Source organism: Muscardinus avellanarius (genome assembly GCF_963383645.1).
Source record: "Muscardinus avellanarius genome assembly, chromosome: 12".
In the NCBI taxonomy this organism is placed as follows: Eukaryota; Metazoa; Chordata; class Mammalia; order Rodentia; family Gliridae; genus Muscardinus; species Muscardinus avellanarius.
Genome location: NC_137798.1, coordinates 9,421,776 through 9,446,172, shown reverse-complemented (window position 1 = coordinate 9,446,172; position 24,397 = coordinate 9,421,776). Strand labels below are relative to the sequence as shown.

Genomic DNA, 24,397 nt, shown 5'->3' with positions numbered 1-24,397 from the left:
AAACAACCTCCAGGAGCAAGGGCTGAAAAGAGAGAGAGAGAAATGGAAGCAATTTCAGGCCAGGTCTTTTTAAATCTAGGGAAAGTCAAAAGCAGCAGCACCACAAAGAGACCGAATTAAAACACAACACAATAAAAACTAACTCTCAGGCTGCCTGGGTCTGCCCTCAGAGACTGTGTGCCGGGGAACAGCTGGAGACAGTGCTGGTCCACTGTCTTCCCTGCGTCCTCCACCCTCCGGGGGCTCGGGTCTCCTGATCAGAGGAGCTTGGCTGGCTCCCATCACCCTCTCTCTCCCATGCTGGCCTTGCGGAGATGTGCCCTGGGCAGGCACTGGGGCAGGAAGGAGGCTCCTCACATGATTCAGCATAATCCCCCCTCTCTCCCTTCCCAGAGCCGCACACTGCAGAAAGCAGAGCAAAATGCAGACAACAGGGAACCCGAAGTGGGTGAGAAGGGCCCTGCTGCTGGGCATCGTCTGGACCACTGCACGCCAGCCTGTTCCCGGGGCCTCCCTGCCCCTGCGTGTGCCAAGGGCTACAGGTAAGTGGACCCTGGGGCCAGTGACCCCGGCTGCCACCACATATAATGGCAAGACAGAGACAAGAGAGAGAGAGGGAAGGAGGGAGAGAGGGAGAGAGGGAGAGGGAGAGAGAGAGAGAGAAGAGAGAGAGAGAGAGAGAGAGAGAGAGAGAGAGAGAGAGAGAGAGAGATTGCCCCCAATTCGCTTTTGCTTCTGTTTTTGCTTCTGTTTTCTGACGCATTTGCTCTGATCTTAAGCACTTGGAAGAATATCAAACACTTTTGATTCCTCCGAAACTTTCTTAAAAATAGCTCCCAAGCAATTCATTGAGATCAAGAACTAGGTGAGATTCCCGCTGTTCTTGTTGGAGACTTCATCATGAGAACAAATCAACAACATATTTCATTCTAGGAAGTCTCTCTCTCTGCAACCATGGGTCATTCTTTGAAGGCCTGAGCACAACTTGGGCTCTGGAATGAGAAAATGCAATTGTATGGTTATTAGAAATATTTATTCAAGCCGGGCGTGGTGGTGCATGCCTGTAATCCCAGCATTTGGGAGGCTGAGACAGAGGATCCAGGTTTACAACCAGCCCCAGTTCCTTAGTGAGGCCCTCTGCAATTCAGTGAGACCCTGTATCAAAATAGAGAATAAAAAATCAGGCAGGGGGTGTAGCTCGGAGGTAGAATGCCCCTGGGTTTCATCCCCAGACCCGCAAAAAAAAAATTATCAGGGACATAGTTTCTACTTGGGGAGGAAAATGAGTTCAGAATTTCCTTTTAGAAAGACATAGAGAGGAGTGATTTAATTATTTGTAATTTTAACAATTCTTCCACTATCATCAGCTTATTTCATTAAAGAAATCGCTTTCTAATTCCAAAGACTAAAGCTGTACAACTACATCCCGTTCGGAAGGGGTTTTTTATACATTTTCACCGGATTTCCACAATTCTACCCACATACTCCAGTTTCCTTAGAGAAATGCATGTTCTTTGTGGGCTTGGAATGCGGGACCCCGAGAACACTCTTTAACTGTCGCCTCCCTTTCCTGATCAGAAAACAGCACCCAGTGTGAACTCTCTCCATCATCGGAGTTTCCGGAAGGGTTTTTCACCAAGCAGGAGCGCATAGACGGAGCCATCATAATCCACTTCCTAATTATCCTTTACATGTTCCTGGCGATATCTATCGTCTGTGACGAGTACTTCCTACCTTCTCTGGAAATCATCAGCAAGTGTAAGTGGCCGCCAAGCTCCCCTACCACCATCTAGAAGGGTCATGGCACACAGATGTGGCTGTTTGGAGCCGCTCAGCACAGCTGCATCCCGCTCAGCTGGTGCCGAGCTCCGAACTGTGAGTGTGGGGTCCCGGGAAGGAAGCAGCCCAAGTGCTTTCTCTTGGTCGTTCTATGTAGCAGAGCATGTTAGTTGGTACCAGGCGGTTATTATTATACTGCCTATCTACAGAAGCTTCCTGTTTCTCTACTGTACAGCCTGGGTGGCCGTTATGAGAACTGTTCCTAGATTGTACGTCTGTGTGCTTGGTGTATATTCCAAATATAATGTGATGCCTTATATTTTCCATTTTACAATTCAGAAACTGTGTGTGTGTGTGTGTGTGTGTGTGTGTGTGTGTGTGTGTGTGTGTGTTTTGCTGGGGATTGAACTCAGGGGAATTTATCTGAGCTATACCACCAGCCCCCACCCTCTTTTTATCTTTTTTTTTTGGAAACAGGGTCTCCCCAAGTTGTTGAGAGTCTCATGCAGCTGCTGAGACTGGTTTTGAGGCCTGTGATCCTCCTGGCTTATATGGGATTACAAGCATGTGCCACCATGGCTGGCTAATGGTTTTGTCTAATATCACTATAGCTTGTGTGTGTGTGTGTGTGTGTGTGTGTGTGTGTGTGTGTGTGTGTTCATTCCTGAATACTGAGCCCAGGAGCATGCCAGCTCTGAGCTACACCCTCCAGCCCTTTTTTATTTTTATTTTTTTGTTTTGAGATAGGATCTCTCTAGGTTGCGGAGGCTGGTCTATATCCTGTGATCCTCCTGTCTCGGCCTCCAAAGTACTGGGATTACAGGCATGTGCCACCATGCCCAACTCCCTATAGATTTTTTTTTTTTTTTTTTTTTTTTTTGTGTGTGTGTGTGTGTGTGTGTGGTACTGGGATTGGAACCCTGGGGCATTCTACCCCCAAGCTACACCCCCTGCCCTATTTTTTTATCCTTTATTTGGAAACAGGGTTTCACGAGAGTTGCAAAGGGCCTCACTAAGTAGATGAGGCTGGCCACGAACCACGATCCTCCCGTCTCAGCCTCCCAAATGCTGGGATCACAAGCGCATGCCACCACGCCCGGCTTTTTAAAAAAGAGGTACGTGATAAGCAAATGTGATTCAGAACTTCCCTTCCCTCTTTTCCTTTCCCAGAATCTTGCTATTAAGAAAACAATTGATAGTTAAGAATCAACGAATAAATAAATCCTGCAGCCCATGTAAAGTGACCTCAAACACTGGACAACTGCAAATTCAGTTATTGAAAATTAAACTTGATTGCTGGTTTTGAAAAATAAGATCAGCCTGTCCAAGCCCCCGTGTTCTGGGACAGGGCATATCACCCCAGACTTTGAGTATAACCCTTCATGCATGTGCTGGTCTTTAAAATCAGGGTATCAGTGATATTTTATGCCATTTAAGGGAATTTTGGCTGTTTAACTAACTGGTTGAGAATGCTTACTTCACAGCCCAGACAAACAGGTGAGTTTCCTAATGCATATTCACAGGATTTATTAAGAAATGATGGGCCAGGAATGGTGGTGTACACTTGTAATCTAGTATTGGGGAGCCTGGGACAGGAGGATTAGCAGGTTCAAGACCAGCCTCAGCAGTTTGGTAAGACCTAGTTTCCAAATGAAAACTAAAAAGGGCTGGGGGTGTAGCTTGGAGGTAGAGTGCCTCGGGGTTCAGTCTTTAGTTAAAAAACAAGATCTTGCCAGACGTGGTGGCGCACACTTGTAGTCCCCGTGCTTGGGAGGCAGAGACAGGAGGATCGCGCAGGTTCGAAGCCAGCCACACTGACTTAAGAAATCCTGTTTCCAAATAAAATATTTTAAAATATAGGTCTAGGAGTGTACCCCGGAGGTAGAAGGCCCATGGGTTCCATCCCCAGTACCACCAAAAAAAAAAAAAAAAAGATCTGAGCATAGTGGCTCACACTTGTAATTCCAGTATTTGGGAGGCTGAGACAGGTTTGGGGCCAGTCTCAGCAAATAGTGAGATAGTGAGATTCTTATCAACCTAGTAGGACTTTGTTTCAAAAAAAATCTGGGAGTATAGCTTAAAGGTAGAATGCCTCTGGGTTTAATCCCCAGCTGCGCACGCGCGCGCACACACACACACACACACACACACACACACACACACACACACAGAGTGGCATCCTTAACCTAATCCTTCCAACACATTTCTTCACACAGAAAAAAAATCATGAAGTTCAGCTTTTTTTTTCCCATTGCCTCACCCCCACCCTTGGTAAACGTCAAGACATTTTCTCTCTTGCCGAAATGTAGCAGGATCCGTAGGCCCTGAAATTATTATTCCGCGATAGCAGAGGCACTCAACCTACATTTGTTCAAGGAAGAAAAATAAGTTTATTAAAATTATGTTTGCTAAACTTAAGTAAATATAAATATATACTCTCTGGTATTGATTCCACATTTTACATTGACACTGATAATATTCTTCAATGTAGGGTAAATGATATTGACATTTTATTATTTATTTATTTATTTATTTATTTTTGTGGTACTAGGGATAGAGCCCAGGGGCATTCGACCTCTGAGATACACCCCCTGCCCTATTTTTTATTCTTTATTTTGAAACAGGGTCTCACCGAGTTGCAGAGGGCCTCACTAAGGAGCTGAGGCTGTCCGCGAACCGCGATCCTCCTGTCTCAGCTTCCCAAATACTAGGACTGCAAGCGTGCGCCACAACGCCTGGCTGGTATTAACATTATTTTTACTTTGATTAAATATGTGCAAGTATGTACAAGAAAAAAATAGAAGAAAAGGGTAACATCACCTATCACCCCAAAGATCCTCGCAGCCACTATTTGTACCATTTGTTGTGCAATATTTTCTTTCAGTATATGTAATATATATACACATATATACATACATATATACATACATAATACATATATACATTCTGGGATCTTTATTTTTCCTCATATAATACTATATTGTGCACATTTTTCCATATCATTACTTTCAGAAACATAATTTTTAATGGTAGCATGATAGTCCACGATTCTATAACTGATTTGATTGCTAAATATGCTTTATTATGGGCAGCCGGTAGGCATTTATTATTTTACACTCTTAATCTCGTTAGAGCTTTGGTCTGGTATACATTCGTTTTTGTTTTAAGCAGCATCGCACCCGTACATGTGCAAATTCTTTGCACAGTCCTCTGATCATTTCCTGACTAAGAGGCAGAACTATTCGTATTTTAAATCTTATATATTTCCAGAGTGCATTCTACAAAGGGTGTGGCAATATAAGCTTCCGTAATGTTTAGCAGCATGCGTTACAGAAAATTATAGTACTTTTAATATCCTTGTTAATTAAACTAGAATTTCCCATATTGATTTCACTTGTCAGGTTGAATATTTCCGTTTATTGAAGTTTGCGGCTTTCTTTGCTTTTGTGCTTTTTGGGCTCATATTCTACAGAAGGGGGAGGATTTGTCATCTTTCTTATTGATACTTTAAAAAAGTAAAGATATTAACATTTTTATAATATAATTTTATATGACATAAATTTATGGTTTATTTTTCCTTTAGTATTTTGTATATGTATCACATTTACGTTTAAATATATAAGTAAATTTACAAATATTTTCTTTTATGATTCTCATTTTGGTTGTTTTATACTTAGAAAGATCTTTTTATCCCTAGGTTCCAAAAATTGTCGTATTTTCTTCTAAGTAATATTTTCTGCATTTATTTTTTCCATTATAAACTTCTCTTGCTATAGAATATTATACTATTTTCCACCAATCAATTTTCAAGTACTAAGTTCATATATGTCTATACATATACATATGCATATATAGTTTATTTGTATAATCCCCTCCATTCTAATAATTTTTGTGTTCAGTACAACACATTTAATTATAAAAATGTAAAAATAACCCTTAAAATTAAAAAATGTTAGTCATCAACCAGGCATAGTGGCACAGGCCTGTAATCCCAGTACTTGGGCGGCTCAGACAGAAGGATCACAGGTTTGAAGCTAGCCTCAGCAACTTAAGTGAGGCACTCAGCAATTTAGTGGGATCCTGTTTCCAAATAAAAAATAAAAGAGGGCTAGCCAGGCGCGGTGGGCACGCTTGCAATCCCCGCGCTTGGGAGGTGGAGACAGGAGGATCGCGCAGGTTCGAAGCCAGCCGCCCGCGCTGGTTTAAGAGACCCTGTTTCCAAATAAAAAGTATAAAGTAGGTCTGGGAGTGTAGCCTGGAGGTAGAAAGGCTTCCAGGAACCCCAGTACCACCAAAAAAATTAAAAATTAAAAAAAATTAAAAAAAAAATAAAAGAGGGCTGAGGGTGTACTTCAGAGGTAGAATGTGCCTGGGTTCAATTCCCTGTAAAACACACACACACACACACACACACACACACACACACACACACACAAACACACACACACGTTAATCATATACAACTAAGAACTTTAAATTTCAAGCCAGGTGTGGTGGTGCACGCTTGTAATCCCAGCATTCAGGAGGCTGAGACCTGGAGGATCACGGTTCGCGGACAGCCTCAGCTACTTAGTGAGGCCCTCTGCAACTCAGTGAGACCTGGTTTCAAAATGAAGAATAAATTTCAATGCAATTGAAACAATGACTATGCTAAACAATGGCAGAACTGAAAAAAAAATATCAAGAACTTTGCTTATAAAAATAAATGAAAAACATTTATAGCCCTGCAGAAGAAACTACTACATTAAAGTTTAGCTTCTGACCTCAAAATAAACTTTATTAAGTGATTTCATATAATAATGACTTCCACTATACATTGGCGAAATTACTTTGAAACCTCACCAACAGACATATATTGCTCAAGCAAATCACTGCCATAAAAATAATGTAGTAGCTATGATGAGTGTGTGATTGATGAGTGTCTGTGCCACTGCAAAATCATCTGGAGTCATTAAGAATCGGCTCAAGTTCTCGGGTATCAAAAACACTGGCGATGAAATGAGATAGGAATAGTCCTAGCTCATTTTTAAATGGCCATACATTCATCCTGTCATTTCTCTGTTCAAGGTGTAGCATAGTCTCATCCGAATTATGACATCAGCCATAAAACACACATTCCCCAGTTCATGTGTTTACGTCCATGGACCTGGCTTCCGAAGCCCGCCAGTGTGTTGCACTCTGCCAGCCTTCCCTGACGACACTGAGTTGTAGTGGTCCCACTCATTTGCTCCCTAGTAACCACTCGTATGATCCTCAAAACAGTTGACTGTAGTGTTTCACAATTTGCAGGACTGTTATTTCATTCATGTGTCAGTATTTATTATACCATCCCAAAAGCATGCTGCAGGTGCACATATACATACACGTGTGTGTTATATATTTACTCCTATACATGTATGTATGTATAGATACATTCCCATATATATTATTTCATTTAGTCTTCACAAAAACCCTAGAAAGCAGGAGCTATATATTGCTTTTAATGATGTGAAAAGTTGAGGCCAAGATAGTAGACCATTTGTCAAGACCACGCAGTCAGTACATAGCAGGTCCCTGGTCTTGCCAATGTCAGAACCCAAGTATGCCTGCAGCTGCTATATAACTTTACACATCCTGGTTTGAGATTAACCTACTGTAATATGGTTGTTTCAGGAAACCTGTTCCATTTGAACAATCTTACAAGAAGCTGTCTTCCCAAGGGTATTGAATATTATATATTCAATATATAATATATATTCCCAAGGGTATTATATATATATATATATATATATATATATATATATATATATATATATAATCTGATGCCCATTGTATCTATGAAGTATTTTACAAAATAGAAAAACTATGCTGCATTATTTACAGAAATTATTTTAGACTTATAGCAACCTGTAGAGGATTATAAATTAATATTATTCGTGCTTCTCCATAATAATTAACCTCCAGATCTAAATATTTTGTAAAATGTATGTAAAAGCTAGGTGTGGCACATGCCTATGACCCCAGTACTAACGAGGCTGAGACAGGAGGATGACAGGTTTGCAGCCTCAGCAACTGTGCAAGGTCCTTAGCAACTTAGTGAGATCTTAGTGTTTTGAAATAAAAAAGTAAATAAATATAGAATAAGGCTAGGGATGTAGCTCGGAGATAGAATGCCCCTCGATTCATTCCCCAGTGCCACAAAATCAACCAGTCAATAATCAAAGTATACATAAGATCACAGTGTAATCACGTGGAACCCATGCATCCAAAATGATGCAATAATTTCCGGTAAGCATGCGTTCTCAGTTCCAACCCAAAATACAAGGAAAGAATTGGCAGGCCTGTTGCAAGAAATGCCACGGCCAAACCCCTATCCAATCCTATCTGCATATTCTCCTCCCCCCATTCAGAGGCTATGGGGAGGAAAAAGGCTAATGGTAATTCTTTGAACACATAGTGCTGAAGTGAAATTAACCCACAGTATTCAAGGGAAATTATATTGCACGCTAGTTGTCAAAGCATTTTAACTTTGGAGAAAATAATTGGCTTCTGTGGTAGGAACAAAAAATGGAGATTCTGGGGCGGGAGTTAGAGGATGCAATCAAAGGGGGGCCTCTAAGACCAAGTTAGAGCAAGGGGCACGAGAAGTAATGGGTAAGGATAAAGGCAAGGGTCCCTCATTCCACCCCTTGAGCTACTCTAGACGCTTTCTTGTTGGGTCCTCTGAGGATGTCAAGGGGCAAGAAAAGGTCATTCTTATAAGCCTGACTTATGAACCCCCTAAGATTCTTATTCTTCGTTTGAGAAGTTAAGTCACATCATTTTTTTTTTTTTTTAAGTACTGGGGATGGAATGCAGGGACATTGTACCTCCGAGCTACACCCCCAGCCCTATTTTTTTATGCTTTATTTTGAAACAAGGCCTCACTGAGTTGCAGAAGGCCTCACTAAGTAGCTGAGGCTGGCCCTGAGCCAGGATCCTCCTGTTTCGTTCTCCCAAATGCTGGGATGACAAGCGTGTGCCACCACGCCCGGCCAGGTCCCATCATCCTACAGTCGTTTTCTGGTACTGCTGTCCCAGGGTTTCCTCCCACATTTTCTATACGTGTGTTTTGATATGCTTGCTGAATGGTTGGTGAGAATACTGAGAATTGCCGGCGAGCTGGAGAGAAGGATGCAGCCAGCACATGGTCCAGTGGTCTAGAGTGAGCTCATTGAAAATGCCCACCCCGGAGCCACACCCGGCCAGGGACCAAACCCCAGCTTGTGGCCTTGGGCATGCACTTGAGATGCTCTCAGCCTCAGCTCTGAAGCAAGATAATAATAGTTCTTAGTTCGTACAGCTTTGTGCCAATTACCGGAGCTACTGCAAGTACCTGGTGTGTGAGAAACAGTCGCTGAAGTTTCACTATCACCTAAGAAGAGCTTCTAAAGGTTAGGATCCCGTATCCAGCGAAGATGTAAGTAGAGAAGGTAAATAGATGAAGTCAGTCAGTAAGCATGTTTGCAGCAAGTGCCAAATCTGTGGTGCATCTGCTAGAGTTTGAAACTCCATTTAAGGTAAATAAAAACAAGCACTAGCCGGCCGTGGTGGCGCACGCTTGTAATCCCAGCATTCGGGAGGCTGAGACAGGGGGATGACGGTTCGCGGCAAGCCTCAGCTACTTAGTGAGGCCTTCTGCAACTCAGTGAGACCCTGTTTCAAAATAAAGAATAAATAATCATGCTGGGGGTGTAGCTCGGAGGTAGAATGTCCCTGGGTTCCATCCCCAGCACTGCCACAAAAAATAAAAGTAATACCTTTAAGTTATTTCTTATAGAAGCTAATATACATAAATTTAAAATGTAAACTATATTAACTTAAAGATTAGACTATTTTCATCTTTATTAATAGTTCATTTTTAATACGCATTAAGTTTAGTATAAAAGAATATCCTTTTGATATGTAACAGGGATCTCAAGGACATTGAGCCATTGTTTAGAGCAGCTTCCTTTAAAAGGAAGATATTTACATAGAAAACTCGGAGAACCTCTTAAGATTAGTCGCTTTGACACAGCCCAAATTCCACAATTAACTAGCTAAAAAATGTTTCTTTTTAAATATTATACTAATATGCTACCGAGTTGGAAATTCTAATCTACCTTGCTGATACTTTTGAATTTACAACATATCTTATATAAAAATGATCTTAATAAGATTTGGGGAAAACATCCTTAAATATTTACTTTTTTATTTAAAAATTATCTTTCTTCTCTCTGCTTTAAACTGTTTGCCGGTGTTCTACTTTGTGTTTCAAAGATAGACAATAAGGAAGAAATGCAGGTTTTAATTCCTGGTAGAGTTGGTTCTAAATTGATAAAACTTGAGAGTCAAATAATTCCGTGAGTATGGCATTTGGATAGCCTACAGTTTCGGGGGATTGTTTGATTCTTAATCCTCGTGATATTTACAGAGGCAAAAGCTTTCCCAAAGAACAAAGACTCTCAGAATACCGTTCCCCTCCCATCCACGGGCGCTCAGCCTCCTCGGAGCCTTTCATTCTCTGTTGTTCTTTTCACTCTGATCGAAATTGTGGTCCCCTTGGACTGCATCTGAATCTACACCAGGCATAGAAATCTAAGGAAGTGCTGAGGCGTGTGTGTATTACCATGATGCTGTTGGAAGAACAAGCAATATCAGCGGCGATGCTAATAGAGCCATGCACTAATCGCTTTGCCCTCACAGAGACCCAAGGGAGTAGGATTCTGGTGTTGAAAGATCGAGGCTCCGATCCCACCTCTGACCCTGGGCAAACTGGGGAGCACAGGTGATGGTGATGATGGGAGATAAAGTATCTTGAGTGTGCTTCATATGATGAGCCAAGGACAGGCGAAAGTCCACTGGGATGCTCTGTGAAGTTTGGGGGTGGGAGGTCCTTCTTTTTCACCGAATCGGACTTTAAAAAAAAAAAAGTCTTATGCATGTGTTTCAGAATTCATTCCTTTGTAGTTCAGACAAAACAAGAAGTAGAAGATACACAGTAATCAAGTTATGTTTATTGTTGAAAACACTACAGCACGTATGTACAGTTGTGGCTGATTGAGGGACTAAGCATTGATTTTCATTATGCTGATTTTACTCAAAACATTTATAGAAATACATTTGAAATTAATTTCAGAGCCATTTTTGTCAATCATAAAAAAAATCTGGTTTGTTGACACTTTATTGAGGACCCCAAGTAGAATTACTCAGCGTGGCTGCACATCCTACTCACTAGAGCTGAATGACTTCCGATTGGTTCTAATACTCTAATTCACTAACAAAGCATGAGAATCGTCAGGATTTTGTTTTGTGGCAATGGGAATTGAACCCAGAGGCATTCTACCTCCGAGCTATTTGGAAATAGGGTCTTGCTAGATTGCAGAGAGCCTCACTAAATTGCTGAGGTCGGCTTCCAGCCTGAGATCCTCCTGTGTCAGCCTCCCAAGTACTGGGATCACAGGCTTGTGCCATCACACCCGGCTTAGGCTTATTTTAATTGAACCAGAAGACATCAAATTGTGTGTGGTCACAGACTATCAAAAACTGTGTACTGAGAAAAGGATGGGAAATATATTAAAATGGTAACAGTGGCTAAAATACAATGGTAAAAGTCTAAGTGACTCTTCTTTTTTCTTCTCCGTCTCAAATTTTCAATAATGTAGGATTGGGTTATTTTTATCATAAATAAAATTTAAATCACAATATAAACATGATACAGAGTCTCAGGGCAAAGAATTTGTATTCCACATTTTGAGTAAAGACTGGGAAAAATGAAGAGATAGCCTCAACATCGTAGAGTACAACCTTCCAGTTTTAGGGATGACAAAATATATGGCTTGTCTGAATGACTCATCTAAAGTCTCGTATCAAACCACTGGCAGGGAGAGATTTCATGTCTCAGTTTTCTACAACATCACAGAAAAGGAGATTTTCAAGAAGCGTCATAAACTTCCCAACGTGGCATTACAAAAGAGAACACACTTCAGAAAAAAAAATCTGATGAATTTTAATAATCAGCTCATTACCATAAAGTTGTACTTCATGTAAACAATGGATGGTTACTTAAACCTATAAAGAAAATTAACCTTGAACATTTCTACTATATCCTGAAGAAAATGTGATTATTCTTGTAGAGTAATAGAGAGGGGGGAAAGAGTAATAGCCAGAGAGGAATAAAAACCCCAGAACAATTTATATATAATAATAAACTATAGCAGAGAAAAGTGCTACCCAAAGGTCGAAAAAGACAAAGCCAATCTATTCTAAAGTTCAAAGGTATAAACCATTTTACAAAATATTCTCAGAACTTTAAGATATAACTTGTTAAAATATCTTTGAAGTTTTATGCGTCCATCTATACAGAATCTTTAATTCAATTAGAACCCAGTGAATAGAAACAAGTTTTATTCTTGCTGCCTTTTGAGACAGCAAGGTGTTCTAAGGGGACCTCTATTTTCTGCCTTGCAACAGTCCAATGGATCAGTTTTCTTTCTTGAAATTGAAGTTTTCTAATGAAGCATCCTTCAGCTAGCACTAAAGGAAGATTGGTGAGTCTTTTAACTACACCAAGCTTGGACTATTATTCTGAGATAAAGGACTGTCTTCTTTTTCAATTCCATCTCCACATTATCTAGCTTTGATTTGATGTGGCAAGACAGTTCATGATAATCCATAGCATCAGCAGTGCTCAATTTGTAAATTCTCTCCGATATGCTAAAAAGCTTCCAATGTATTCCTGACTCCCAGTAACTATTTCTCTTCTAGAAAAGGATGAAATAGGGGTAGTTAGGGTGCCCATGCTATGAAACAGGGAAAAATAATAATTGAATGGCCCACGAGGTGGTAATCAGCCCTCAGGGTTTATGCCCTAACTCCCAACATTTAAGATCCTTACTCTGCATGTGACTTTTATGCGGTACTGGCGATTGAATTCAGGGCCTCCAATGTTCCACGCAAGTACTCTACCGTTGAGCTACCTTCCAAGACAGACTCTAGACCGGTTTCTTAATCTGTAAAATGAGAATTCTATCACTCATATCTGAGGATAGTTGATATTATTAAATTATGTACATAGAAGTAAACTGTATGCCGTAAGTATATTCTTTCACTCCTAAAACGAAAAAGAGATCTACTTTGTCTTTTCATCCTATTTTTAAATTTTATGGTGATTTTGCCCTACCACACAGCAAAGAGTTTTAATAAGCAAATATGAGACTGAGTGTGGAGGTGCCAATCTATAACCCCAGTACGTGGGAGGCTGACAGGAGGATTGCAGGTTCAAAGCGAGCCTTAGCAATGTAGCAACTCTCAGCAACCTAACAAGATCTTATTTCAAAACAAAAATTAAAATGGCTGTGGGCGGAGCTTAGAGGGAGAATGCCTTGGGTTAAGAAATACATGTTATTTGGTGTGTACGTGTATGTAACATACTGATTAGGGTGATTATTTACATATTATAAATACATACACATATATAGTCATCTCCCAGTTTCATGGGGGTACAAGACCTTCTGAGAATACCACAAATCTGAGGATGCTCAAGTTCCTTATATAAAATATTAAAGTATTTGTATATATTATACACACACCCTCTGCCTACTTTAAATCATCTATAACCTAATTAATATAGCTGTCATATAAGTAGTTATACTGTATTGTTTAGGGAATAATGCCTAAAGGAGTTTGTCCTTGTTCAGCACAGATGTATTCTTTTATTTACTAGGGATGGAACCCAGGAGCATTCCACCTCCGAACTACACACCCAGGCCTATTTTATTCTTTATTTTGAAACAGAATCTCACTGAGTTGTAAGGGCCTCACTAAGGAGCTGAGGCTGTCCAGGAACCACCATCCTTCTGTCTCAGCCTCCCGAATGCTGGGATTACAAGCGTGCCCACCACGCCCGGCTCCATGACTTTCTATCTTCCCTCCCTGTCTTCACTCCTTGCTACTTATCTCTAAAATAAGACTTATTTTGCTTATCTGGCTTCTCATTAGAACTAACGCCTCAGGAGAGCAGGGACATTGTCTGTTCTCTTCACCGCCCTATTCCTAGTCCTTAAGAAAACATTTGTTAGCCAAATGTAAGTCACAACCCTCAATAGATTATCTACTGCCGTGTAACAGATCCCAAACAAGTGGCCTAAAAGGATAACACTTTTTTTTTTTTTTTTGCCTCTCGGTTCTGGGCATTTATTGGGCCCAGCTGAGTAGCTCTTGCCCAGGGGTGGGAGGGTTTCTCATATAGTTATAGTCAGTGGGTGGGTCTAGAATCAGCTGGAAAGTACGCGCTCACGCGCGCTCGCTCTCTATCTCACACACACACACACACACACACACACACACACACACACACACACACACACACACACACACGGGCCTTAGCCTCAGATGATTCAAAATTTGGAGAACAGCATGACTCCCGAGGCATGTCCACGCTGTATGGTTTTTTCATGGAGGCTTGGGGATGTGCAGCAAATGTCCCCAGAGAGGATACTGGGAAAACTGTATAACCGCCTATGTTTTACCTCGAAATGATCTGCCCTGGTCATTTTCTATTAACCAAAGCCGTCACAAAGGCTCACTCAGGTTTAGCAAAAGGAGACAGACTCTCTACCTTCTTCTCTTTAAATAGGGAATCGAAAGTTCCCAGAAAAGCATGTTAAGGTGGAAATATGATAGCCATTTTGTATAATTAAATCTGTTACCCCAACACATACAAGGGGAACCTGTAGGGTCAAGGGCTGATGTCCCAGAAAAGAAAGGCTGAGGTGAACTGGGGACCTCCAGCAGCGCCCATGTCTCACAGGGCTGGACAGGGACTGGGCAGGCACACGGGTCAGAGGCCCAGGTAAGTTGGTGTCGAGCGCCAAGGGGCATGGCAAACACCGGGAAGTACCACCGGCCTGCTGGCAGGCCTCAGACATCTGAATTCTGACTTTTGACTGACACCGCCCTGTAACCTAGGCCAGATGACTTGCTGTCTGGCGCTGGCTGATCTGTTTACCAGGAAAGCGAGGTTGGAGATTTCTAAAGGCATCCCCAAGGCAAAGACACCCTTTCCACCAAGCTCTTTTCCTCCACAGTAGATCTTTCAGTTCTAACACTGGGATGACCAAAAATTTCTTACCACTTTCTCCCCCCATCAATCAGAGTTAATGGACACGCATGCTCTTAAGTCTGGAGGACATATACCAACTACTTGAATGACGGTATTTTCTTATATTTCTTAGTTTTAACAGGTCTGCATTTCAAATCAACAGACTACACAATATTAAATCTTGTGTGTTTGTGTTACTGAGGAAGAAAGCCAGAGGTGCTCTGCAGCTAAGCTATATCCCTCTGTCCCCCCACCCCCTGTATTTTGAGACAAAATACAAACAGTTGCCCATTCTGGCTTAGAGCCCAAGATTCTCCTGCCTCTGTCTCCCATCTTGATGGAATTACAGGTATGCGCCACCACATCACGTATTAAATATTATTTATTGGGATTTTAATTAGCTAAGTAAATTCCTCTTTTGTAATTATACCATGTGGATACTGCAAATATGCATGCAAGCTCAATTCAGTCTTATTCACAGATCTTAAAAACTATTTTTTTCTTCTTTCAAGTTTGATTAGGATTCATAAACTCCTTCAATTTATCTTTCAAAGAAGTCTTGTTGCTACTCACCTACATTTCTGTAACTAGAAAGGCATCTTTGCTGGGTTAGAAAGGAGCTCGAATCTTAGCACTCAGGACACTAAATTTCAAAGTAGTTCCTTCCAAGTCTCCTGACCTCCCCTCCCCACTTTTTAAACTTTATTTGGTTCTGGGATTGAATCCAGGGGTATTCTACCTCCTAGCTACACCCCCAGCCCTGATTTCACTTTTTTATTTTGAAACAGGGCCATGCCAGGCTGCTGACATTGGCTTGAGCCTGTGACCCTACCCAATCTCGGCCTCCCAAGTACAGGGATTACAGGCGTGTGCCACAGTGCCAGGCCTTTCTTGCCCTTTCCATCAAAGCATTAAGTAATAAATTCATAGAGCAAGATACTGGCTTTCTCTATTTTCTAACCTGTGTGCCTTATTTTCCCAGCTTACACCAAGAGTAGTCTTGCGAAATTATGGCTTTAAGTCTCTCACCTCATCAGGCATAACAACTTCCTTTCTCTGCAGCCCTCGGACTGTCTCAGGATGTCGCGGGTGCAACGTTCATGGCAGCTGGCAGCTCGGCTCCTGAGCTGGTTACTGCTTTCCTAGGTAAATATCGCCCCTCCTATTTGCTTTCCCAAGGTGACTGTTCCCGCTCACACTCAGAGCCGCTGCTCCTCCTCCACAGGCGTATTTATCACAAAGGGGGACATCGGCATCAGCACCATCCTTGGATCTGCCATTTATAATCTCCTTGGTATCTGTGCGGCCTGCGGCTTGCTGTCTAACGTGGTATGTAAGAAAACTCCGTTCCATAAAAACGTATTGTCTTAGCAAACTCTAAAAAACATTTATTGTTTGGGATGAACGACGAGGCTCTGGTGATATGTTCAATCACATTTATTAATCAGTTAAAAAAAATTTTGTTAACTGACAAATAGTTCTTGGTCAAATTTGTGAACGTCAGTGCAGGTTTAGAAACAAGTTTTCTTTAAAATTCCTTTTTCTTGAAGCAGTATGCGAAAGATAACAATATTTGAGTACAGATAGACAAACGGTTTTATTTTTATCCTGAGCACTGTGATCCAGTTACTTATACCGTAAGGGAAACAGTAAATCAAACTATCATTTCACAGGTCTCAACGCTGTCCTGCTGGCCACTATTCAGAGACTGCGCAGCCTATACAGTGAGCGTAGCAGCAGTTTTTGGCATAATATTTGACAACCGAGTTTACTGGTAAGCTTGAGATCCTTTTGCTCTTGTGGGAAACGTAACTCTACGGAGTCTGATCGCTCCGTCATTTTCTTCCAGCCGCTTTTGCAGCGTGTCCTGCTGGGGCTCTGAGCTCACTTGCTCCGCGCCCCTGCGGTGGGTTCTCCCGACTACCTTGCGAGTTTCTGTGGATCACCTCAGTCTTTGTGCTCGCTCATCACTGGAGACCACCACGTTTTCCTCTCCCACTCGATGCCTGTTCAGGAAGTTTTCCAAAGTCTGTTTTCTGTGGGACCCCCGACTACTGGCTTTCTCTTACTAGGCTGCTACTTACCTTGCCTTGGTTAAAAGGAGTCAGGGTCATAAAAGATTAGGGGGAAAAATGAAGGGAATAAAAATCCCTTTCAAATTTCTCTTAGCTTCATTTGGCAGGGGCAACTCGACTTGGAAGAATGAGCAGTGATCAGGTGTCAATAAGACTGTTGGCCCTCCCTGTCATCCGCGTAATGCCTGGTGTCTGGCTGCTGCAGAAGAATGAACGAGGATGACTGACTTGGTGGACAGCTCTAAATTTTTTTCAGATACGCACCCGGTATCTTCTAGGTGTTTATCACTATGCCAGGCATCATAAAAGAAAGAAAGGTTAAAACACACAGACAACACGTGTGCATTGGGTAACTCCCGGAGGACAGGAGAAAAGGCAAAAAACAAGGCTCATGGTGCTATCTGTACAAGTCCAGTCTGCAGCAGCCTCACATGGTACCTGCCATCAGGAAGCTTACAATCCAGCAGGGCAGAGAACTTCCAAACCAATCATCCTGATGTCTGGTCTGCCCCCCAAGGCAGGCTGTGCCTCCTGGGATCTGGCAGTTGTCTGCAAGGCACGGTGGCTACAGGAGTGTAAAAAAGCTCAGGAATGTCCCCCATTAAGGAAACCAGCCAACTCTGCTCTTCATAGGGAGAATCACCTTCAGGAAACAAAAAGTAACTGCAAGTCCAAGTGGGAGAGCAGAAGCCAACAGAGTTACAGAGGAACCAGGGGATAGAGAAAGAATTCTTAGGATGACTTCCAATTTTACTTTTGAGAATATCTGTTTTCTTACAAATATACGCCTAACTCAGCTAACTAAAAAGCCCCAGCAAAGTATAACACAGTCTGAATATTTCACACAAAGTGCCTATGCTAGAAAATTTGAATTGAGACTGTTGAAACAAATTAACAGATACTATAATCTTTTTTAATTATTACCTACTTTGGGAGAACATACTATGTCACTGAACCACAGTGGGGAAAACTCATTACTACTCACTAGTTTTATCTTTATTTTGAAATTATTATTTTAAGGCCTATTTTTTATTCCTAAAATTGGAAATCTACAAATACAGCCAATGAACTTATAATCTTTTAAAAATATATAGAGTATCAGTTTTTATCAATGAATTTATTATAATGCTATAATCAAGTTTGGACAAAGCTATAAAACAACAAAAAAATTTAGTAATGTACTTCTGTCATAATGCTGCTTTTGTTAAAAGAGTATCAGAAAGATTTTATCCAAAAGTTATTAATTCCTTCTGCTATTTAAGACACAAATTTCTCTTGTTCAATTTACAGGTATGAAGCAACTTTACTGCTTTTGATATACGGAGTCTATGTTTTGGTTTTGTGTTTTGACATTAAAATTAACCAATATATTATAAAGAAATGCAGTGCTTGCTGTAGTTGTCTTGCCAAAGCTTTGGAGGAGAGGAATGAACAGACTCTGATGGAATGGGAAGACGAGGGTCAGCCATTCATTCGCCGGCAATCAAGAACCGACAGTGGGATATTTCACGAAGATTCTGGTTACTCCCAGCTTTCTATAAGTTTACACGGTCTCAGCCAGGTTTCTGAAGGTAATGACTACATCCTGCTCACCGTTTAGTGAATCCACTAGGGAGCCTCCCTTTGTTAGAGACGCTGTGGAGACTCAGAGACGAGGAAAGTCCCAGCCCTTAGGAAGTTTGCATTATTTAAAAAAGAAAAATGGCTAAACTACGAAGACATGAGTGCCACAAAGAAATAAAAGTAAAACCGTGGTTCATAAACGAGGCAGACTGCATAAAATTTGGTGGGGACAATTAGGAGATTAACACAGAGAAAGGAACGTTAAGACTGGGCCTGGGGGACAGGTAAGGTTTTAACTCAGTGACCTGCTGTAGCCAATAACAAGAGCAACTCAAGTCTTTATGAGATGATGCAGAGATGAGAGAGCAGGACATTCCACGGACTGAAGCCAGGGGAACGACATTACCAAAAGGCAATGCAAGTCCTCGCACACAGCACCGTGGGGAGGCCGAGGGCTGCGGGTAGAAGGGACTACCGTAAATGCAGTGTAGGCTTGCCTGGCGGGTTCTCAACAGGGAGCTTTAGCAATGAAGTTCACAGAACTGAAACATGACGGAAGGTTCCGTGGGAGCCTACTACAACAGCTGAAGTGCTGCCCAGGAAAAGGCGCCTTGGCGAGGGGAGAGACGCGAGACCGGGTCGAGCAGGCACTGCCAAAGGTGCCAGGGGAGTGCCAAGGGGCCAGAAGAGAAAGCACAGACAGCTCCGAGCATTTGCTCTTGGCTCAAAGAGGGAGCAACCTTTACAAAAACTGGCAATTCAGGAAAAGGAGAGGGTTTGAGGAAAACAGAAAAAATAGTTTAAACATGTTAAGTAAAGCAGCAGCAAAACATCTAAGTATGTTCAGTAGGAAATCAAATTCTGCACTGGCCAGAAACACTGACAGTTCACTGTTTAAAAGGGGACTGTCTATGCCGGGCGTGGTGGCGCACGCTTGTAATCCCCGCGCTTGGGAGGCGGAGACAGGAGGATCATGCAGGTTCGAAGCCAGGCACGTGCGCTGGCTTAAGAGACCCTGTTTCCAAATAAAAAAATGTAAAAACAGGTCTGGAGTGTAGCCCGGAGGTAGAAGGGCTTCCAGGAACCCCAGTACCACCAAAAAAAAAAAAAAAAAAAAAAGGGGGGGACTGTCTAAACCAATTATAAGTTACTAGTAAGCAAATTTATTCTAATCTGACGCTTAAAAAATAAAACATTAGTCAGGCGAGGTAACCCCAGCGCTTGGGAAGCTGAGACAGGAAGGTCACAGGTTCAAAGCCAGCTTTGGAGCTTAGCGAGATCTCAGCAACCTAGTGAGACCCTGCTTTCAAATAAGAAAGAAAATTAGGTTGGGAATGTAGCTTGAAAGTAGAATGCCTCTGGCTTCAACCTCCAGTACCAAAAAAAAAAAAAACAAAAAAAAACAAAAAAAAAAAACCCATGACTTTTACCCCTCATTAAAATATTGTAGTTTCTAATATTTGAGATTCAAGTTTTCAAACAAGAAACTCAGAAGAACCATTCCAAGTCCAAATTCCTTTAATATATTAAAATTATACCTAGTAACACCTAATGGCATACTGGCTGAAGCTTGATAAACTTCTCGATGAGTTATTTGCATTAGTCAGTTGTAATTTGATTTGCTTTAATGAGTATATTATTTTATAAGTGCCATACAAATTTTAAACAATTCCAAAGTGAATTCCCATTTTTATTCAATAGGTTAGTGTTATCCTTGTCCTCCAAAACTTAAAACAAACAAAAAGAGCACACTCAAATTTGACAGGTTACATTGTAAACTTCTGATTTTCTTAAGGTTCCTTTCAGAAATTGTGGCGAAGCCTGAATTTAGTAAATAAAAGGAGGCATTAAAACAGACCCCCAAACCCACTCACACTACGATGGAGAATGGAAACTGAGCGTGGTGCCGCATGCCTGGAATCCCTCTATTTGGAAGGCCGAGACAGGAGGATTGCAGTTTTGAGGCCAGCCACATCAACTTGGTGATACCCTCAGCAACTCAGGTGGCCCACTTTCAAAATCAAAAACGAAACAGGACTGGGGATATAGCTCAGAGGTAGAATGTTCTTCTTGGCTTCCATCCCCAGTACTGATAAATAAATAATTAGAATGGAATATATAACTTTAAAAGATTATAGCAGAATCACTGTATACTCCCCAAGTATGTATTATCATCAGGCAAGCCAGAGGCAGCTGGAATAGCCGGGGTAGGAGCCAGCTTAATCCCCAAAACAAAGTCCCCGAGACAATTCCCATTGGAGAAAATCAAGATACGCCCAACTCCCACTTACAAAACAGTCTCTAATATTTTTAGCAAATGGCCTAAGACATCTTGATAAATTCAAGTCCCTAAATCAAGAAGTGCTGAGTATCACGTCTTATATCGTCTGTCCTAAAGTTTGCCAGCAATATCAGTAATGAGGTGTTTAAATGTTTTAAAACATCTTTTAAAAACGTATACAGCTAATTTATTCCAGCATAGCTTTCTAAATGGGCATCTGTTACTTCACTGGCCATGTGAGAAAACTTGAGTATTTTTTTTTTTCCACAACAGATCCACCAAGTGTCTTCAACATGCCCGAAGCAGACTTAAAACGAATTTTTTGGGTATTATCTCTTCCTATTATTACATTACTTTTTCTAACAACACCAGATTGTAGAAGAAAGTTTTGGAAAAACTACTTTGTGATAACCTTTTTCATGTCTGCACTATGGATATCTGCATTCACATATGTCCTGGTATGGATGGTCACAATAGCTGGTATGTATATTAGGACTAATAGCACAAGCCAGGCGCTGTGGGGCCTGCCCGTAATCCTTGTACTTGGGAGGCTGAGAAAAGAGGATCACAGGTTCAAGGCCAGCCTCTGAAACTTAGTGAGACTCTGTTTCAGAAATTAAAAAGCTGGAGGGGGGGTATAACTCAGAATGTCCTGGGGGTTCAATTCCCAGTACTACCTACCTACACACATACACACGTAAAGTAATAATAGCATAAAAAAATAATTTCACGTAAGAACAAATCACTTATGTTCACTTAAAGTAGTCCCTAGAACACATTTGTCTTTTCCCAGCAAAACTAATTATTAGTGCTACTTATAAAACCATTGCATATTAATATAACAAGATCATTTATGTTTCGAGAGTTGTAACTTACATGTCAACTACATTCTCATTAGTATATAGCCTGGGATATAATTTTAAAAATTATGTTATAAATGAAATCAAACTCACTTGGTATCTATTATGGCGATAATTAAATCACATTACATGGAGTTCACAATAAACTCTTTATATTAGGTTCTAGTCCTTATTTAAAATAGAGAAAAAAGCCAGGTTTTGGGGAAAGACACTGAGTTCTTACCGTCTCTTATATGGTATTTTGGGTGCTCACTGTATGACCTGACGATATTTTGCTTTTCTACATGGCAACATAAATATACCATGAAATGATGGAAAAGGGTCTAAATAACATTTTATTTTTGGTTTCTACTATCTCCATGATTAAAGCCTATTACTGCTTGCCCATAATCCATTCTGGTTGCTAAGTGAAAAGCTACGTATAAATAGAGTCAAAAAATTAGAATTATCTCTCTAGAAGGTAAAGCTGAACTGACTTATATCAGAAGTGAACAAACCTGTGTGCCCGGACCCCCCAGCCTGTTTTTATTCGTGAAATTGAACAGACACAGCCGGTTCACTGACACGCCATCTACGACTGTGTTCACACTGCACTGGTGGAGCCCAGTAACTGTGGCAGAAACCACACAGCCTACAAAGACTGAATAATTACAGTTGGCTCTCTCCCCCACCAAATTTGCTGACCCTGACTTTTCCCAAATTAATATGTGTCTTAGAATAGCATGCTAGCAAAAAGAGAATTATTTCTTTTGCTCTCTTTAATGAGGAAGATGAAAAAGTCCAATTAGCTTGCATATGAAATCTATCCAAATTTTCTCAGTCAGAGAACAATTTGATATAAGGAAAACAGGGAGAGAGAGAAACCGTCGCTCACAGAACAGGAACCAGAATCAACACATCACAGAACAGGCCCTCGTAGGATAAGTACTGTCGTTTATGTACACATTAACTCTAGCAAGGCAAGGAACAAAAAGCAAGGTCCAATGTATATGCATGCAGTGAATAATCTATTTTCTAATTACGTTATTTTAATTGGCATTTGAAGACAAAAGAGAGAGAAGATTCTAGACCATGCTCCAGTCGCAACAGTCGTCTTTTCCTTTTCTTCTCATTTTAACTTCTCTCTGGTTTGCTTCCCAGAATGAATACATTTCTCAAAAATGTTGAACTGACATCAAATTTAACAGAAGTATTAATAAATTGGGGCCAAATGTTAGAGATATTCAAGTAGAAAACAAAGGGATTTTGTTTTCCTCAGAAATGTATGGACCCCCCCCCCATACCAATTTTAGGTATATCTCTAAAGTAGAAAATGCATACATGTTAACACATTTAAAATGGCTAAAATATTTTTGCTTAACTTTGACTATTTTAAAGAAAAATTTTAAAAAGAAAATATCAAGCTCAGTAGCATAGAGCAGGCAGCAGCCCCGATGAGGTAAGAGTGGGCACCTCTGCCTTCTGGAAGGCTAACAGATGGAGACTCTTCACTGTAGAGTGCCAGCGGCTAAAGAGCTTTAGATACTGTCACTCAAAATGTACGGCCTGGGCTACACAAATTACTAATGCAATTCAAATATTGTGCTAGTTAAAATAGACCTATTTTATTTTTGAACACTGAAAAAGTATCTGAAATATGTGCAGAGAATGGTTAGCTAATCCACAACATCCGTAACTTGTAACCTCTACACTTATTTCAGGGGAAACACTAGAAATCCCAGACACGGTAATGGGCCTGACTTTATTAGCAGCAGGAACAAGCATACCAGACACAATTGCAAGTGTGTTGGTTGCAAGAAAAGGTAAGAACTGGGTCCTTCGAGCTGCAGTGCTTTTCCTTCAAGCTTAGGTAAAAACACTTGAGTCAAGATAACGCTGAAAATATTTATTTCTTCATTAACATACTCTGAAGAAAAGAAGTGGCTCAAGGGGAAGAGTCTATGCTTTAATAGATTAGCTTCACTCAACCCAATCCCCCAAATAATATCTGCAATGTGCATGAGATAGTAATTAACTATGTTAAATAAGAATGAAGAGCAATCAGCTACAATACCTTATTGAAAAACTGGTTTAATAAATAAAAATAATTATTAAATAAATGTTAAGACTTTAAATACTAACCCAGGAAAAACTTAAAAATACAAATTTAATAAGCCTTTTTCTCTAACAACAATTATCGAAAACTAACCAACAATATCAACAGAAGTATCCAGTGTTTCTGCTTATGAAGACGGTTAATAAAACACATGGGCACTGCGCACACTGAGCAGCGCGCCTTTCTCTTGCAGGTAAAGGGGACATGGCCATGTCGAACATTGTGGGGTCCAACGTCTTTGACATGCTCTGCCTAGGCGTGCCCTGGCTCATGAAAACTGCACTCACGGATTCCTCGGCTCCTATAGACGTGAACAGCAGAGGACTGACTTATATAACCATCTCTCTCAACTTTTCAATTATTTTTCTTTTTTTTGCAGTTCACTTTAACGGCTGGAAACTAGACAGAAAGTTGGGAGTTGTCTGTCTACTAGTATACTTGGGGCTTGCTACATTATCAGTCCTATATGAACTTGGAATCATTGGAAATAATAAAATAAGGGGTTGTGGAGGTTGATATTATTAATAGTGTTAATGTGGGAAATATGAATGGTGGGTGAGGGGGAAAGGGAAAAAATCCTCGTCTTCATTTAAGTCAAATAAAAACATTCTGAGCTTCAGAATCTAAAACTTCATAGTCCTTCTT

The 24,397-nt window shown here is 40.9% G+C and overlaps 1 protein-coding gene across 1 annotated transcript; it reads left to right on the top strand.

The window, feature by feature from the left end:
• Positions 1-421: 421 nt before the first annotated feature.
• On the top strand, positions 422-24,268 carry SLC24A5 (solute carrier family 24 member 5; the record flags this gene model as incomplete). The annotated part of the gene is made up of 9 exons (XM_080707565.1): positions 422-542; positions 1,579-1,758; positions 15,941-16,024; positions 16,104-16,207; positions 16,552-16,652; positions 18,244-18,524; positions 21,071-21,277; positions 23,358-23,459; positions 23,946-24,268. The coding sequence occupies 9 exons, from the start codon at positions 422-424 to the stop codon at positions 24,266-24,268; spliced, it is 1,503 nt and encodes a 500-aa protein (XP_080563691.1).
• Between the last annotated feature and the right edge of the window lie 129 nt (positions 24,269-24,397).